Source organism: Meleagris gallopavo, chromosome 26 (genome assembly GCF_000146605.3).
Source record: "Meleagris gallopavo isolate NT-WF06-2002-E0010 breed Aviagen turkey brand Nicholas breeding stock chromosome 26, Turkey_5.1, whole genome shotgun sequence".
Lineage (NCBI taxonomy): Eukaryota > Metazoa > Chordata > Aves > Galliformes > Phasianidae > Meleagris > Meleagris gallopavo.
In genome coordinates, this window is record NC_015036.2 from 3,279,952 (window position 1) to 3,298,734 (window position 18,783).

Here is an 18,783-nt window from a genome sequence, read left to right on the forward strand (position 1 = left end):
CGGTGAAAAAATGTGCTGACTTACAGAACTTTGGATAAAGAGGTGTGCGTGTTTATAGAAATATTAATTAATTAGCTGTTAAATAAAAGCTGAATATATATACACGTATTTCATTCTCTCAGCAGATCGTTTGCTGGTCGGGCTGTCAGACTGCACAGGCAGATCAGAGCTGAGGGTCAGAGCCCAAGATATGGTTTTTATTTAATTTTATTTTATGAACTTTGTTCTGCTCTTTCTTTGGAGAGAAAGGAAAAGGGGTGGGTGTTAAAGTGTCCAGAAAGGAACTGCAGAGCGGTCTGTTCCCCATTGTCCAAAATAATGGGGTGACTGAATCCCCAGACAATGAGGAAACCTGGATAATAGGGTTACTAAAGGATGCGGAGCAGAAGTACATGAATGGCTGCACGCAGAGCTGAGCGAGATCCAGGGGAGCTTGTTAGCTCAGATTTTCACTGTCCTGCTTGGACCCAGGCTGGGCTGCACATTGTGCCACCTGCACGTCCCTGTGCTGGGACCCAGGGGGGTCTGCGTGCTGCAGAGCTCAGCCCTGTGCTCAGCCCTGTGCTCAGCCCCGTGCTCAGGCTGAGCCCCACAGACCTGCGCTGTGCTCTGCAAAGGGCCAGCTGGAGGTTCCCTGCTCTGCCCCGCACTCAGCTGAGTGCACGTGTGCAGATTTATCACCGATATCTGGGTATGGATTTAAGTTCTCAGACCAAGGAGCTCCCCTCGGAGTCCCAATTCTGTTAGGCTCGGTGCAGCTGTATGCAGAAATGGCTGCTGCTTGCAGTGACCACACCTTCTGTTGATGGGATAAAGGCACCCTGCCCAGGTGTGCTGCATGTAGGAAATGGAGCCCTTCAATGCCTTCTGCAGGCCTTCCCTGGGAGGGTCCTTGGCCCAGAAGCAGCCCTTTGCTTGGGTTACTGTGCTCTGTTTTCCTTTCCACACCTTTGAGAATGCATTGCAGAACTCAAAGCACTTTGTTGCCTGCTGTACCTCACAGGTAATGCATTTCCTTTACAAGTATTTACCTCAGCTCCATGCCTTGTCAGCATGTGGGTGAGGGTGGAGGGAGGGATTGGACCAGCTCAGGAGGACATCTCGGCAGCCTTCTCTGCAGTTTCAGCTTGTTCTGCTTCACGTGGTTGGTAGTGAGATGCTAACCATTGAGACAAGCCTCAAAACACCATGTGAAACTTGGCCTTGTCTCCCATGCTTTGATACAATTTATGTGGGGGATCATGCAGCCAGATGGGAAACTTGTATGGTTTCCAGGCTTTGGTCATTACAACCAGACAGAGTTCTTGGAGTTCCCCTGAAATTTCACAGAAATACCATTTTGACAATGGAAAACAAAAAGTCCTGGACTTCACTGGAAGTTAACATTCGCAATTTAAAATCCACCATGCGTCATAAGTTCAATATTTCCTGTTCCCCTTTGCTTTGGGATATGCAAATCTTAGTTATTAATTAGCTATGCTTACTGAAGGCAGAAAGGTATAAAGATATGGCTAAATTAGTACAGTCACAATCTCTTTGTGAAGTCTTTGGGATGCTCAGTCTCATCATCTGGTTGCACACTTGTGCTGTGCGTGCCCACGGTTTGCTGTCGGCAGGCTTTTATAACAAGATTGTTTCTTCCCAGCCTTGAGAGCATCTTGTTTAGAAGCCTTACATTTTGAATAATATTGCATAACTACTTAGGATTACTTTCACTCTCCAATACAGGTTCGAGCTCTATTCTTAATTACCTGGGTTTCCAGCGCTTCTTTTTAGAGAACAGTCTCTCAGTGGAGTGGGTTAAATGACTGTTGCAGGTGAAGGACAAGGCAAATCATGGTTTACTGCCTGAAAAGCGTGGCTATGTGAAGTGATGATTGTATTTTCCTGAGCGTGTTAAAGTGTCAGCTGTCTGAATGTCTGCGGTGGTGGCATCATAAAAGATTCCTGGTTTCTTTCATACGTAGTGGGCTGAGATCTGTCAGGGTAATATTGGCATTAAACCTGCCTCTAATTTTCAAAATATATGTGAATGAGAGAGTAAGAAAAGGAGTGGTGTTAAATCGCTGATCTCTTTATCAAGAAGAAAAAAAAATGATGGCAGTGGAAGAAGTGAAGTGTATTTGCCTTTGATGGCTGCTCAGGTTAAGGAATAATGGCATATTATGGGTTAGCAGCCAATGGAGTTATGCTTGTAACTCAAGTCGCAGTGGCCTCTGCTGAGTGTTTCGGGTTCAAAGGCTCCTAATGGTGCACGGAGCAGCACAACCTGAGAACGGCGCCCAGGAACAGCTGTGTGTGCAGCGTGGGGCTGCCCATTGCAAAGGCATACTCCAGGCTCAGGAACAGTGTTTGACTCTACGCGTTGTTCAATACATTGCCATCACCTCTGTCTTCCTGCTCGTGTCCTTGTGGCTATACTAAAGCCCACCTCCAGTCACCAGAGTGCCTTCTGCTGGCACGGGTTCCTTGGAAGACCGGAGGCCAGCTGAGAGGTAAGATGAAACAGGAGTTGGATATGAAGCCATGTGAATATTGCTCTGCTCCAAAACCTTCCAATCTGCTTTTAATCCTGTATTTGGAGAGTATCTCACACAGTGAGAACATTATAGATGTAGCTGTTCCTTAGCTATGGGACAGAACACTGTGAAAGAGCACAGCGTCCTGGTGAGGTGGCAGGAGTCCAATTTGCTGTGCCTAGTGATGCTCCTCTGCCCATCCATGGCCTCTGTGCCCACAAAATAACCACTGCTCCCCACTTGCTGGTATGTATAGGACATCTCCTGGCAGTCCCAAGCTCATGGTATCAACTACTCAGCAGACAATTGTTTCCTCTGCAATCAGTGGCTTAACTCCTGTGTGTTAACAACGCCAACAAAAAGTGATTGAGATAAGCTGAGCTTATTAGAAACTGTCGAGTACATTGAGCATGTGGGAATGGCTGCTAAAAGCATTTGTACTGCTTAGTAATTTGAAAGTAGAGAAACATAAAAAGGAAATGATGTCCACAGTGAGTTGGATGGTGTTCCTGCATCTCAGGAGACAAGAGCTGGAAACCGGAGTGTTACTTAAGAGTTTTGACCCCTGAAACTTGTGTCTCCTTCCAGCTGGCAAGTGAGCAGTGCTAAGCGTGGAGCGGTGCTGGGAATGGCTCAGCAAGTCCTCCAGCACAGCTCTGCTTTTGGGAGGGAAAGGGGAGAGGAAGCTGCAGACCCTCTGCCTCTTTCTGCCCCACGTGTCCCGTTGTGCCCACGCGTGCTGCTGCACCGAGGGGTCTGTGATGACTGTGATGGAAACTGGGCAATGATCCACGGTCTCACCTCTTCCATTAATTTCATCGCATAACCTTGGGCACGTAACCACAATCTCTCATCTGTGAGTGGGAGTGGAATCGCTCGGTATGCCTTGAAGTACAGGCTCCCAACTGCCCGTGCACTGCTCTGCCCCGTCCCCCGGCACGTGAGCTCTCTGCTGAACCGCTGCAGGGAGCAGCAAAGTGCTGAAGGCACCGCTGGGTGACTTGGGACTGCCGTGCTGCAGGCGGTGACATTTCAGCAGCTGATGCTCCAGCAGCTCAGGTGAGGGCAGGCAGCCAGGCTGAGCGCTCCTAGGAATCGGGGCGTTGCATCTGCGTGTGCTTTAATTAACCAGCAGGAGATGGCAGGCGCTCGGGAGAGGCTTTCTTAACTGATGCTCACTGAACAGGCTGACATCTGCAAATTTCAGACACGGCTTGCACTGTACCCAATGGGCCTACATCCCTCAGTGCTGTGTCAGGCATGTGGGCACAGGACAGAGGCACTCGGATTGAAGAAGGCTCCTAGAGGAGGAAATTGTTTCCCTTAGAAGTTTCAAATAGAAAGAAAGTAAACTACTTAAAGTATTTTGAGGGGACGGTGCGCTGATAAGCAAAAAAACGGACTGCAGCATCTTCTCATCCCATGGAACAGGGTAGCAGAGCACCTCCCGTTGCCCTTGCTTTGTAACAGTAACATTGCAGCTTAAGTAGCTGTGCTTTTCTCTCTTATGTAACAGCTGAGTTGGTAGGCAAGTTTCATTAATGATTATAATTTAATTGCATAAATTTCTGGCATGCTGATAGAAGAATAGACCCCCTGCTTCAGTGTGCAAAGTGCTCTGGAGTGCTTTTTCCTCTCCTCCTTGTGTTATGACTTGTTTCTCTAAACGTTGTTTTTGTGTAATTATTTGTTTAAATGTCAGAAATGCTACAAATCCTGCAAACACCACTAGGTGTAGCACTCAATACCAGCAGTTTTAGTCCTGCTGACTTTTTTTGCAATTATGTGTTTATGGCAGAAGTACATTTTAAAGTGGTTTCCAAGTAAACACAAGACAAAACTGTTTGCATGGAAAGCTTTACTGAGACGTGCATGTATTGATTGCATTTACCTCTGTAACAAATGAGAGGCTTTCAGTCCCCTAGCAGTTACTGAAGTAGTTACTTCAAGGTCTGCAGTGATACAGAGATACGTGAATGCACCCAGACACTTCAAAAACTACTAAATCCATACAGGATCTGATCAAAAGGAGAAGTATTACCTGCAGAGTTGAGGTGCACAGGTAAAACAGTGATGGTAGTCGCATAAATAGACAACAGTATTTGCAGGACAGGGTGCTGTTAGATTCATGGGATGTAAGACAAACACACCGTGGCATCGCTTTGACCCTGCAAACCACTTAAATGGGATCAGCTAAGACAAGTCACCATCAGCCCAAGAAAGGATGAGGGAGGTCTAAAGAAGAAAGGAGAATGCTTTGAATAAATCAGCAATCAGTGGTCTGAAAGAGAGGAGGAAAAAACCAGCACAACAGATGTGTTCAGATTGGACTGGTGCAAGCTAAGGAAGGCTGCTTGGGAATTTCTGAATGAAGAATCGGCATCAGTATATCCCAAACCAACCTTTTTCATGGTGTCAGTTTGAATGATGCTTTCCGTGAGCCTTTTCAGATGGCTTGATAAGGAATCACGCCTTCTCTTCCTCAGTCTTGGGAAATTAACTACCAAGGTCCCCAAATCACGGTGGTCACACTTGAGGTTGTCCGTCTTGCTCCCGGGGATGATTTGTGGCCACTGCAGAACTACTGCTCTTTGGGATCCTCCTAAAGCATTGATGCTCCTTGGGGGAAGCCTGCTGCCTTTCGCCTTGCCCCACGTCTTTGCAAAGCATGTGGGAAAGCCTTAACAAAGTGATGGCGTCCCCAGAAGGGAGCTGTTAGAATCCTTACTGGCAGGAAAACTCAGTATTGACAAAAATCAAACACTGATAAGGAACAAAAACAAAGGAAGAAAAGTAAACTTTCACCTTTCTTCCCCTCTCCCCCGCAGACTGTCATGAGCTAAACGCAATGTTTTAGAAAGAAACGTAACACATAATCCCAGGGTAAAGCTTAATAATTCTCTCTGCTGCAAAATTTGCTTTATAAATGACTTTCCACTCCTCTCACCCCACTCTGATTCCGGAGCATTGCGCATGCTGGCAATGAAGACCTTTTTTGTTGGAGTGCCAAAGTTGAACTCACCAGCGACTTTAAGTGGAAAAAATTAAATGGATCCGTTTGTTGCATGGGGATGATGTGTATCCTGTGCAAAGCACCGGGAGCAGGAATTTAAGGCAGACTGTACTGGCTTGTAGCTGAGGGAGATGACTGGGGACACGGATATTACCGTCTTGTTTTATTATGTCTTGGCCCTGTTGTGCATATTGACAGTTGTCGTCTTCCTCTGAAATGTTTATGGACAAAACATGGAGCTTGCTTTGCAGCTGGTTCCTGGAGGTGCTACATCTCATAGTCTGAGCTCTAATTCTGGCTAGCCACATAGCAGGGTGTTTGACTTTGGTTGGAATGGTCCATACAGGAACATAACAGTCACCATTCAGAGGAATCTTCCATCTTTGCTAAGGTTCCAGGATCACAGAGAGCAGAAAAGCAAACACTCGAGCACGTTTGGGATTTGTAGGAATTTCAGTTAGATTTTAGGGTCCGGTTCAGTTCCTAAGGCACTGTGATGTCTGAAAGTCCTGCCTTTTGGCCTGTGCCTTGCAATGCCATGGATGTGTATTATCTGCTCTTCATTTTCTTATGGTCAGATGCTGATATTCACTGCTCAGCTAAAGTCTTTATCAGACTGCTGGCTTTGCTGGGATTAGGTACCAGCAAACTCATTAATCCTAGAGGAGCTGATAGATGGTGAGTCTTCCTGTGCTGGCAAAAACACATCCAATTCCTTCAGGATGAGATAATGGCTTTTAGTTATACTTGATCAGAACCAAAACTCTAAATGTTTTACCTTCTATCAGAAATTACTAACAAATCTTGATTAAGGTAGACAAGCTTTTTTCCTTTTTTCATTTTTTGTCCTCTAAAGTATCATGTCTCATTGCAGCTTAGAGACAGCACAAATGATGTAGCACAATCCTTTCAGAAGAACTGCACTGCACCAACATCCTTCTGCAAATATTTATCATATATACCTTGCACAGAAAACATTTAGCCTTGAAACAACTCTCCTGTGAGAGGGGAAAAATGAAGTTCCCTGGGCTCAATGCTGTTGCTCATGCAGTTTGTCTTTCCTCCTCCCTCAGTGAAATTTATTGTGCCTGGAATAGAAACCTTAGGTTGTCATAGGAAATACTTGCTGTTATTTATTATCCTGCAAGAAGACTCTGCTAAGCTAATTCATGCAATAGACTTGAAAAAAAAGGTCAGGAGGAAACAAACAGTCCACATTTTTGGTGAGAAGTCGAAAAAATATGTGAAGCACAGCTCTGAATTGCTGTGAGATCTGAGCGGATCAGCACTGGTCACTTTGACCTCACAGCACTGCAGTGCTGAGCAGCACCGTGGTGCAGGCAGCGCTCTGCTCTGCTGAAGGTACCACTGCCCTCCCCAAGGTCTGCAACATTGGGTTGAAAGTGGTTTTGCTGCAAAATGTCCTGCAGCCAGCTCATGTCAGAGTGCAACAGGGGAGCGGTGTGAGGCTTGCCTTGTTTATTGTGACGTTGAGTTTGAATCTCTGATCAGACTGTGGCTGTGGCTTGATCTTTCCTGCGTTATTTGTAGCCTTTTGCCAGTGCTGTCTCAGATCGATCGTAGCAATCTTTGTAATAATTGCATCCAGCTCCTTTTGAGTACTATAAATCAGAGACGTGATTTGCCCAAACTTATGTGGAAGACCAGAGCAGATCTGGGAACTGCTGTACTTTCAATATCTGCTCTGTCATTCTGTCCCAGCAAAGCAAGTCCTTTTCCCCACCTTTAAAGTTAAAGCTTCTTGTGCTTTTACTTCTACTACATTTAGATTACCTGCTGCATTCTGGGAAACCTGCCAGCTACTCATGTTTAATATTTTATCAATAAATGAATGCATTAATTCCTCTAAAACAGATCCTAAGGTTGAAAGATAGACAGTTTGGTCAAATTTTTGTCCGTGATCATAGAGTTTCACTCAGTTTCTTGCCTCTGAGCTCAGCTTCTTGGGTTTGATGAAAGAGGAGAGAGGGACAGACATGCAGTGTTGCAGTTCCATCCCTTTGAGGCTGTGTACTCCCTGCTGGCACCAGCCCTGAGGCTCCTCATGCAGCCCCCTTTGCTCTGCTGTCCAGGGACAGGCTGTCCCAGAAGCAGCTCTCCTGGGGCCATTGGTGTCCCCATGGTGGTGGGGAACTGCTGCTGGCGGAGCTGAGGTGCCACGTTCCTTTGGTGGAGATGCTCTGACTGTGGGTCACTGCATGCACAGCCCACGTGGGGCTCAGACCCAGAGCTGCTGCAGTTCCAGCCCGATTCCTGCTGAAAATCAATAGAACAGAGGCTTCTGAGTCACGTAACTCCTTTTGAAAAGCTTCTCTATGACCAAAAGCCAAAATGACTGTTGAGAGGACCAGAAATAGAGCCCCACCCTTTACAATCTTTCTTTAATTTATCCTTTCCCATCAACAATTGAAGGATGGATGCATCTGAGCTCCAGGAGCAAAGAAGATGAGAGCCAGCAGACAGCATCCCTTGGGAAGTCCTGTTCTTCTCTCTTTGTAGTGCTTGGAGTGGCCATGGGGAAGCACCGACAGGTAGCGCTGAGCTCGCCATGTCGTGGTGCTGGCACATGCAGCCGTGCCTGCTGCTTGCATATGGTGGAAAAAGCACTATGTGGCTCCAATTCCTCCGGGCAAAGACGATGCTGTAAATAGCATGGCCAAGTTTCAAGCTCTCACAGTACAGTGGGAAGCGATCCAGGCTTTTCTGGTGTCAGGAAGGAGAGCAGAAATGTATTTTATGCATCCTAGGGGGAAAAGAGAAGCAAAGCTGCCCCAGCTGGAGTTGTCAGCTCTGGGAGGGGCAGCCATTTGGCTCTCATTAAGAGTGGCAACAATAGTTCCCCATTGGATCTTGGTGAATGTGTGTTGGTGGGCTCTGTCGTTCACCCTGGAAAGGACTGATGCCATGCCAAAGTCTGTTTCAGGTCTGCGCCTTAGGGCACAGCTTTCTGGTTAGGATATGTAGGCATCGTCCCAGAAATCGAGCAGTCCAAAGCTTGTGCAGCTCCCTGTAGGCTTTTCACTTATCTAAGCTTTTCCCAGTCCTCGTCCTGACTCACAGATGCCTGAAGGACGCTGTTCTCCAGTTGCTGATGATCCATCTGGGGGTCACTTGTTGGCTTCTAGGCACAGCACAAGTCTTCTTTCTCTGCTCCTTTGCAATCCTGCCCAAATCTTTGCTATTCAGCAGCCCTAATTGCAGAGTCTAGAAGGAGTTTAAACACCTCATTCCTGCTGAAATTCACTTCGGACTGCTAGCAGGTCTGTCATCCTGCAGTCCCGGCTCAAAAGCAGGTAGAGCTGGTCCCAGTTTCCCTCAGAGAAACCAGACTCAGTCCTGTGGCAGGACAGAATGTGCATAGCTAGGCTTGTCTTCACTGACAGACATTGTACCACTCCTGTGGACTGGAATGCCCCTCAATGATTTTTCTTTCCAGAAGAAAACTGGAGGTAGAGCACTTTCCTTTTGGACACGGGATTCGTCTGAGCGCTGGGCCAACGCTGTGCTGAACAAATGGTCATGCCAACCTCTTATGGCTAATTAGGCATGAGGGGAATCAGCAGTCTGCTCCCTGTGCTGTGACTCACAGACGGCGGATTTGCAGCGTGCCTTCAGCTTGCAGGGCTGCAGTGCTGTGCACTCAGAAGGAAGATGGATCCCGAGCATACATCCTTGAGGAGCTCGGTGGGGATGGCAGAGCCCTGCGGTGGCAGTGCGTGGTTGCAGCTTGGAGCATTTCATGCTGCTGTTCTATCAGGAGAGCAGCAGGGAGGGTCCAGTTGTGGGCAGCTGTGGGATTTGTGTCACCACGTCTCTCTAGCAGGTTACCGGCACTCTAACAAAGTTGCCATCCTAGGGTCATGCCATGATGGTGCGCTCCTAAGGTGCATTAGTGCTCTGTGCTTTGGTTTGGCTCCTGATCCCAGCTGGAGCTCAGTGTAAGCTCTTGGGCTCCAGACTGGAGCATACAGGCACTCTGTTCCCCCAGGAGTGGCTGTGAGCAATGGATGAAGACGAGGATGGCTCAGAGCACCCAAACTGTTTGCTGAGTGAGCTTGTGTTTAAGCCCTGGGTTCATCACCTCTGAGCTTTAGGATCATTTTGGATGTGAGTAAGGTGCACTGCCTGCCTGCTTTCGATGCCTCAGGCTTTATGAACCCAACAGATTTCATTCTCTTGTGCAGCTGAATGACAAGGCCATGAAAAGTGGCTGAGAGATGGTCCAGGGGGAAAAATCCAGTTGGGCTGACAGCTTGTTCTGTGCTGTTAGGGACTTCCCTGACCAAAGGAAGGCTTTGGGAGGTGAGATGGAGGTGTACCAAAGGGAAAAGCCTTTTGGTTGGTGTGCTGGGGGGTTGATCAGCCTTATGTGGCTGCTTCTGCACATCAACAGGAAACTTTCTTTCTCTGGGGATTTCCCAAACCTCAAGTTAAGCACATTAGAAATACAGCACGGTTGTTTTTGTTGTGCAGTTTGGGGACTTTTCCTTGTGTGATCCTGAAGGAAATGAGGAAGAACAGATCTGTGTGGGCACTTACACTTCTTTTTATCATTACTTTTTTCAAACTTGGTTGCCCAACAGACTGAGTGATTCTGAACCTACCCACGTGAGTTCAGTCCCAACGTGCACTACTACAGTTTGCAATCTAAATGGGGTCTAAGTGGGACATTTGGAATCCAGGGACTTGATTTTTGCCGTGGTCTGTCCCCCTCAAACCCAGACCCAGAGCCACGTGAGGTCTGCAGCTGCTCAGATGCAGAGGTCACAATCAAATTGTAACCTATTTTAAAATGTGGTGTGATAGTGGTTATGTTAGAGGCCTTGGAAATGATGACAGCTTAGATTTTGATCAGTGCTCCTTACCTCACAATACCACAGCCCTTGTTATTCCATTGTAACTCATCGTATGCTGCTTGGTGTTTTTATGACACGGCACTCTGGGCCAGCGTAGCCTTCATTACAAAAAATCTCCTGGTCCTATTGTGGGTGAGAATTGAGATGTGAGAGCTAAGTGTAACCTGACGGGGAAAAAAATTGGCAAGCAGCTGAAAAGCTTGAAATATAATGAAAAGCTTTAAAAATAACACATGCGATTTTGTAGAATTGCTTTTCTTCAGCCACTCTTGTGGGCTTTGTAAGGAGGGAGACTTCTGCTGCACGGTGCTCAAACGCTCAGACACAGCAATATTGTAAATTGCAAATTGAAGTGCCAGAACCAGTCTGTCCTGTACAGGTCACTGAAGTAGACACAGCTCTTGCCTGAAAGCATTTGTAATCTAAAACCGTGGTGTGATTCCCACTGAAGGTAATGACAAAACTCCGAGTGATTGCAAAGGGAACAGGATGGGGCTCTCACTAAAGGGAAGGGTCTCTATTTTTGCTTAGCAGATACTCCTCACCTAGGGCAAATCCCAGCAACTTTTGTTCAGGAATCCCAGAATCTGAAGAACTTCTTTACGCGGCGCTCATTCCTCATTTTAAAGCAGGTTTGGAAAGACGAGATTTAAAGAGAATTCCCAGCTGTTATTGAAGCATTTAATCATCCTTTAAAAGCCGGTGCAGTTTTATTTTCTCTGGGGAGCGAGTAGCATTAGCTGAAGCATAAAGCAAACTATACCAAGTGTAGAAAAAACTCAGCCCGATGTCCTGTTTGACAAACTGACCTGCGGGTCACAACCTGGGTTTATTGATCTGTGGGGCCATGTCTGGGTGTCGGGCTTGTTTTCTGGACTTTGGTTTCAGCTGCATTCCTGACTTCTGAAAGAGTAGGGGGTGTGGATTTCTACTAGGAGTAACCATTGGGAAGGAAGTAATGTTCATTAAGTGTGCAGGCAGTGCAGGACTAAGCATGCTCAGTGAAAAAGCTTTTCTCCCTTGCCTGTCAAGCCCTGTGTTTGAACTCATTCCAGAATGCCGGATTTACTTTTCACGAAGAAGCAGTACCTGGCCAGACCGCATTTTTCTCGCTCTCCTTGGTCATGGGAAGATTGGAAACAATATTCTTTTGATGCTCAGTGCACTCAGCCTGCGTGCGTGTGCGGCTGTGGCAGTGGAGGAGGAGGACAAACTTTGCTACCTGTGAGACGAAGGCTGGTAGGTCGGTGGGGGGTGCAGAGGAACTTTTGCAGCTCGTGGCTTTGGCTGACACTGTGCTTTCTGCTCTCTGTCCCTTCCCATCTGCAGCAGAGCTGAACTTTCTGAAAGTTGAGCAGCTTTCTGATTGCTCAGCCGCTCTGAGAAGGTAAATTTGTTTGAAGTGAAAAACGTGTGAGCGTGTTTTGGGGATCCAAGCTTGGCTCCTGCGAACTGGTAGCACAGAGGTGTGTTTTCTTTTACTTTTCCTGCTCTTAATTCTTTTTAGCGGTTCCTATAAATGCAATCCTTTACCTCAAGTGTGTGTGCTGGAAAAGGCTGCTCCCCCTTCTCTCCCCACCCTCTCCTTTAAGGCTGAAAATGAGACTCGTTCGTGAATAATGAACTCTGTATGTTATCAAGCAAATCTTGTGGCTGCTTCATGTGGTCGCTCCCAGTCTCAGCAGAGATGTTATGCCTTTTAATACGTTCACAGCTTTTTATGGAAAATGAATTGCAAAACTGCTAGCAGAGGGGTGAGAGAAAGCAATTTGATTTGATAACAGCATGTTTCAATGTCGCAGGCTGTTGTGCTTTTAAATTTTTAAGTGCTTTCTACTTTTTTTGTTTTGTCTCGGAGATGTGCTTAGAGGACTTGAAACAACCTTAGGAAGAGGAAAAAGGGTCATTTTTCTTCTGCAACTTTGTGCTGCCTAATGGAGATTTTTCTGAGCATAGGCCACACGGCCAGGGAACAAAATGACCACAGAGTAAGAAGTGAAATGGACTCAAATAATTAGAAACTGTCTGTAGTTAATGATTGTTTGCAGTAGGTCAGAAACATCTGGTTAGATTTTGTCCTCCTGTGTCCTTTAGGACGGTTGTATTGCTTATTAAAAGTGAGCATTTTGTTTTCTAAGTGTGAAAAGTATACACAGCCTTCAACATTCAAATCACGTGGATTTTAGAGACTTGAGATAATTAAATAACTAGATGTGCAAGTGCAAAATCCTTGTGCTTACCGTTTGGTTATTTTAAGGTGGGAATTGATTGTCTTTGCAAAGGATCTCAGGAGGAGAAAGGGTAACAGGTCAGTCACGATGAGTGCTCCTGCTTATGGGGTGGGAAGTGCACAATCCGTGAGCAAAGTACAATAATAGGTTGTGCTGCTGCTCGCCACTCGCAGCATGGGAAAAAAACCCTCAGCATCTCTTCTTTGCAGAGGGTGAGGGAAGAGAACAAGGAGGAGTGCTGGGTTCTGTGGGCTTCGGGTTGGTTCCCACCAGGATTACCTGCTGCGTGCGCACGGAGGGATGGGGAGCAGCTAGGCCAAGCAGAAGGAATCTGCAAATGACCAAAGCTGAAGCTCTCTGATCTTGCCTTACTCTTATCCCCTTGAGATCCTAGGAAGTTTTTTTGATGAGAGGAGGCTGGGAAAATTGCTTTGCCTTATTTCACTTCTTTGATTTAGCAACCTGCAGGGGATTATGGAGGCAGGAAGGGTTGTGCTGCAGATGGACACGGGCTCTGTGTGACCACAGCACACACTCTGCCCTCTTTGCATGCAGTCCCTCCATTTGCTTCGCTGTGCAGTGGGGAGGGTGACCACGAGGGATTCCTGTGAGGCTCTTTGCTTATTTTTTGGCAGAAAAAATACCTTGTGTTGCAGGGAAGTGATAAGCCCAAGCTTCAAAAATGCACATCCAGATTTGGGTTTCAGAAATGAACTTTGGGACCTCTCAGGCCCACAGATTTCAGCTTAGATCCTTTTAGTGACCACACGAAGGCAAAATAGCACCGTTATCCAGATGCAGACTACACAGCATGCCCCACACTATTGTTTGCTTTCAGGTGTCCAAATCCAGCAGTTTTATATGGATCCTCTTCACATGCAAAATATAATTAGAGACAGGAAATGTTTTTAGATTATTTCATTTCCCCTCCTAAGGTTAAGATTTTGCAATTCATTGGCGTGCAGATGTTCCAAGTGGAAAGCAGCTCTTTGGACACGGAGCCCATATCTTAACACTCCTATCTGTGATCCATTACTGTAACATCTGCTGAATGGGTACCAGCCAGATTCTCCCCTATCTCTGTTTTCATCCATCAACCTTCCAGGTATTCCCAAAGCAAATCCACACCTGCTCACTGATTGAATTTAAATCCCCGTGTATTTTAAACAAAGAGAAGGGGTCTGTGTACTTCTTGGAAAGGCCCAGTTGTTCCCAAGGTTTTGTTAAGCCCAGAGTAAGCATTTCTTTGCAATGAAGGCATGTCCTCTGAAACCAGCCACAGTCGATAGGCAGAGGTGAAATCTGACCAGAGAAAGCAGGAGGTGTGGGCATGGGATGTGCCCTGCAGCACTGAGCAGCGGGTCACAGCAGTTACCTCTGCTGGGAGTCTGCATCAGCACTGGGATGCGCAGAGCAGCAGCCTTAGGTTTTGGGAGCAGTTATTTGTGGCAGCTTCCTTGTTTCAGTGCTGACACAGAGATGCCCTTTTTTGAAGACAGGGGTTGCTTGGAGCATTCTGAGTATCAGGATGTCAAGACCCATCTGAAACACCCTGGCTAAGGCAATCAGCGAAGCAAGTCAGCTGGTATCCAGCTCTGCTGGAGGAAAGCAGGCGCCAAAGGGTGTATCTCTGATGGGTCATTCTTGACCTGCAGATGTTAAATGTGATCTCTTCAGATAATGTGCTTGTGGGATTATTGGAATGTTCTCCAAAGCTGGGCAGGACTTTACTTATCGCTCAAGTGTAAAACAAATGGGGAGTGATTTGTTTTGGCACAAGCTGCATTAGGTGCATTGCATTGCTTTATTCAAAGCACAGACTTTGTGCTGCATTTCAGTATGTATGTGCAAATTACACTGCTTTTTTTTTTTTTTGGATGTCTAACATAAAAGCAGGTACCGCAGCAGTATTTTAACTGCAGCAGAACAGCAGGGCAAATCACTGTAGGCCATTGTATCTGATGTTTGTTTGGAGGATCTTGGTCATTCCTGGGAAGATGCTGAACCTGCCTTTCCTTCCCCACTTTCTTTGTCCCCAAAACAGCCCACAGCTGTGGCTGCAGGGAGAGCCATGCGCTCCAGCTGGAGCCATCGTGGCAAGTTGATAGCAGGACTGATTTCCTCACCTGTGACTCCACGTGGAGGCTGCCCACCTACAGCTCACACTTCCCAAGGAGGGCTGCTGGGACTTCTTTACAAAGGCTTTCAGCCTTTTCACCAGTGGAGTTTCCCCAGCTCCACCCTGCCCCATCAGTCACCTCTTTCCTGTGATTCAGCACCAGAGCTGTGCTGGGGGTGTTCCCAGAGCACCTGAATTAAGAGCTGAAATTGTGCCTTCTCCTCTCTGTAGACCAAAACTAAGCAATCTCTTTGTCTGCACTGGTGGGTTCCAGGAACCATCCAAAGATGCAAAGGCCTTCAGAGCAGAAGCAGCAAAGCACAGCTGATTTCTGAGGAATGCTTTTCCTTTTTGCTTTTATTTTTTTTTCCCCCAGAACTCAGAGATATCTGCAGGTATTGCCACATCATTGCTACGTGCTGGAGACATAAGATGGGGCAGTGACTGTATGCAAAAGATAATCGTTTAATGCAGCACTGGCATTAATGATGAATCCCCTTGTTTATTTTTACAGGTAGCACTGGAAATGAAAAGAGTTCCATTTACGATGTTGTTCTCAGGCTCTGTAAATGTAAGTACCAATATAGTTCCAAATTGCACTGTATTTCAACCTAGGCAGAAATGGGTGTCTTAATGATCAAAGAGCAATGCACGTGCTAACGCTGTGTGGGTTTTCAAAAGAACAAACAAACGAGGAGGGTAGGGAAAAGTTGTGCTGTTTGGCATTCCCTTGCTGGCTCTGCACAAAATCAGTGCTCGTTTGGGTTTGGATTCTGCTGTATTTGGGCCAGAGCTGTCTCTGGGGAAGTCTGGGAGGGATAGAACAGGAGGAGAGGTTGTAGCCTGCCCATGGAGGGATCTCCTGGGTAGCAATTTCACCAGCTCCCGAGGGACTGCGGAGTCTAAGTCCTGTTTTTAGCAGCATTGTGGAAACTTAGATCAGGTTTAAAGCTTTTAGGAGCCTGGAAATGCAGGTAGGAACCCCATGGGATCTATGAAGTGTCTGCAAAGGTCGTGTGTCTCACTGAGAGCTCCTGTGTTAGTAAAAACCACTTCTGCATGAATCTTCATGTAGCCCTTATCCTTGTAAGCCTGATTCCGCCTTATTTCAGGGGATCTGTGATTCATAAATACCAAAGCCTGACTTTAAGGTGCTGAATGAATGGAGGTGATTTTGAATAAATTATCCACTGCTTTAAAACCAGAGGGGGAAATAATGAACAGAACACGGAGCGTCGCTGTCTGGTGGTGCCCTCTGGATTTGTTTCTGCGTTCACTGAATTTTGTGGGACTTTTTGGCTGCTGCTTCAGCTTCTGCCACTCGAGGGGCTGCAGAGTGCTGCACCATTTCAGCTCTGTGTGCGTTGTGAGCTCTGTAAAAGTTTGTAGGAGCTGCAGCTCGGGTTGGAATTCGTCATCTGGAGCTCCTCCCTGGGTGGAGCTGCAAACAAGCAGAATTTTCTGCATCGATATGCAAATTGTCCAAAGAAACAATTTCTGAATCGCCTCTGTGTTGCTGTTGGGGTTCAGGTGGTCGGAAAAACGAGCTTTGTGTTCACAAGGCAGCAGGGACGAGGGCTGCTCCAAAGTGCCTTTGTTTGAGTATATGTAAAGCTATCAATGCGTCATTCTTTCTGCTTCAGCTGCTAGAGACTCCCATCTTCTCTATTGATTTTACCCAGAATGCTTACTGCCCTTGAAGGTGTGACCTGTACCTCCGGCTAATTTATTTCTGTCATGGCTGCAGCATTTTTTAGAGGGCAGCGGGGGTAGGAGAGAGAACAATGAATTCAACATGGAATATAAATCCCAAGTCTGTAGCCTTCAGACATTCCAGCACACAGCCCGCTCCATTCTCCCTTTGGCATTCTGCACGGTCTTGGATTAAGGAGAAAAAAAAAAAAGAAAGGCATTTGTATAACTAATCAGGTGAGCCATTCTGGGATAATCCCTTTGGTCACACATATTGCCATATATACCACAATTTCGTTGGGCTGCTGAATGTTTTTCAATGACATCCTCGTGTATGAGCCTGAATCAGAAGTCTCACCTTGATGGCCTTGAATCGTTTTGGATCCGAGCGCTGCTGCTTTAATGTCTATAAATTTGTAACGTGGAATGTGAAAGGACAAAACCTTTTTTTTGTGTGTGTGTTGGAAACTTGTTTTGGACTGCAGTGGAGTGATGGATATTCTTTGTTTTGCTTAATTTTTGTTTTCATTTGTTATTTTGCACTTATCTGTTCCTGTTCAGGTTTTTATAGTGAAAAATAAGTGATGTGTAAGCACATGAGTTGAAACTCTCTACAAATAGTGAGATTAAGCACCTGGCCCCTTTCATTATTCTATTGAAATATGTGGTTTTTGCTCTCATGACCTGACTGTGTAGCTGAAGTCTTTCTCCCCTGCCCCATGCAGTTCATCAATAGTCCAGGATTTCTATAGGGCAAACATAGCGCCCCATAGAAATTGTGGAGAGCTTGGATGGAAAACTTTGTTGGTTTGGTGCTGTGCCTTGGGGATGCGTGCAAGGAATGGGACAGAGCATGTGGTGCTTTATGCATTGCTCCTCCCACCTTGCTTGGTTTCCACACCCATAGCCACAGAGCGCTCTGAAGCCGGGGACAGAAGGGAGCAAAAAGGACCTGCAATTAACGATAGTGATACTGAATCGTAGCCCAGACAGACTGGTTGAAACTGCAGGTTGGTGTTGAGATTTGAGCTCGTTGAGAGAGGTGACTTAAAGGAGCCATATCAAAACACGAGATGCACATAAAACAGAGTAACTGCCTTCCTGGGAGATGCAGATCTCGTGCTGCAGAGCAGTTACTGCAGGATGCCTACCTGGGGCTGCTGCTGCAGGTCAGGGCAGCGAGGCCAGCTGGGAAGGTTGGGCTGCAGTGCAATGCACCGAGCTCTGCAGTGGAAGCATTGGAGATTTCCAGGTGCTGTGCTGAGATCCACTGCCACAGACAGCACTGAATTAGCCCCAGATAACTGAACTTAGTGAAACATCAACCAGTCTGGCCTGCATTCAGAGTTTATAGATAAATCTTGTTGCTTGCCATGGGTTCTGAGTGGGTCTGTGCCACACAGCTGCAAATGTTTGGTTTGGTTTCCCCAAATATTTTCTGCAGTGAATCACTCGGAAATATTTCTGTAGCACTTACTGCTGTGGAGAAGAAAAGCGGGACAGAAGGTATCAATTTGGGGGAGAAATGGGAATAAAAAGGTTTGTGCTTCATGCAAGGTGCAGAGGGATGCTCTGCCATAGGAAACAAAAGGCTCTGCTGGTATAAAGTGAATCTTTTTGCACCTCCTCTTTCTGCATTGTGGTGGATGTCCACACATGACCTCTGTCAACACATGGGCTGTTACTCATGGAAGAAGGCAGCCAGGGCTGGGCGTTCAAGCATGCAGTCTCCTTGTTTCCTGGCATTTTTGTGTTTATTGGTCTCTCTCTTTTTTCCCTTTGCCCCTAATGGCAATAAAGTAAAACAAGATCCGGTCTTTTCATAGCATTGCCACTCTCCTAAAACAGAGGGAGGGAGGAAAAGAAAGGCATTTCCAGCACAGCAAAGACCCCGTGCTCCTGTAAAAGTGTTTTTGGGCCTCCTAGGTAAACCCAGTGGAGAGAGGGAGAAGCAGAAATGCGTAACTGAGAGGTGGTAGCAGGCACCCCTGTGATTTAGCACATTGCCCTGAGGCCTCATTTGTCTCTCAATGGTAACAGATTCAGACACTAACTCAGACTGGAGCTCACCTCGTGTTATTCTGCAGCAAATCACCGGAAAAAGAGTTGCCTGTTTTTATTTCCTCGTTTTTTTTCCACCTAGAAGTTGAATTTTCAGTCAAAATGGAAAAATATTGAGTAGTTTATAACATGGAAGGGACACCCTGAAGACAAGATTTCAGCCTTCCTTCCACTCTTGTGTTGCCTCCATCAAAAGGTGATATTTTGACTGAAAGTGCTTTTGTGCTCTGAGTGTAAATCAGCCATTTCAGCACTGAAACATGTCCAAATA

General features: G+C 46.5%; 1 protein-coding gene across 5 annotated transcripts in view; it reads left to right on the plus strand.

Moving 5' to 3' along the window:
• Positions 1-611: 611 nt before the first annotated feature.
• The window catches only part of LOC109371009, an 81,291-nt gene continuing 63,119 nt past the window's right edge, over positions 612-18,783 (plus strand). Inside the window, exons 1-3 of one of the 5 annotated variants that reach the window (XM_019623021.2) lie at positions 623-1,003; positions 11,465-11,648; positions 15,274-15,330. In XM_019623021.2, coding sequence (XP_019478566.1) covers positions 861-1,003; positions 11,465-11,648; positions 15,274-15,330 — 384 coding nt within the window. In that variant the 5' untranslated portion in view covers positions 623-860. Of the gene's footprint in view, positions 1,004-11,160; positions 11,649-15,273; positions 15,331-18,783 lie in introns of those variants that run through there. The other 4 variants (XM_019623022.2, XM_019623024.2, XM_019623023.2 and 1 more) reach the window with 4 other exon arrangements.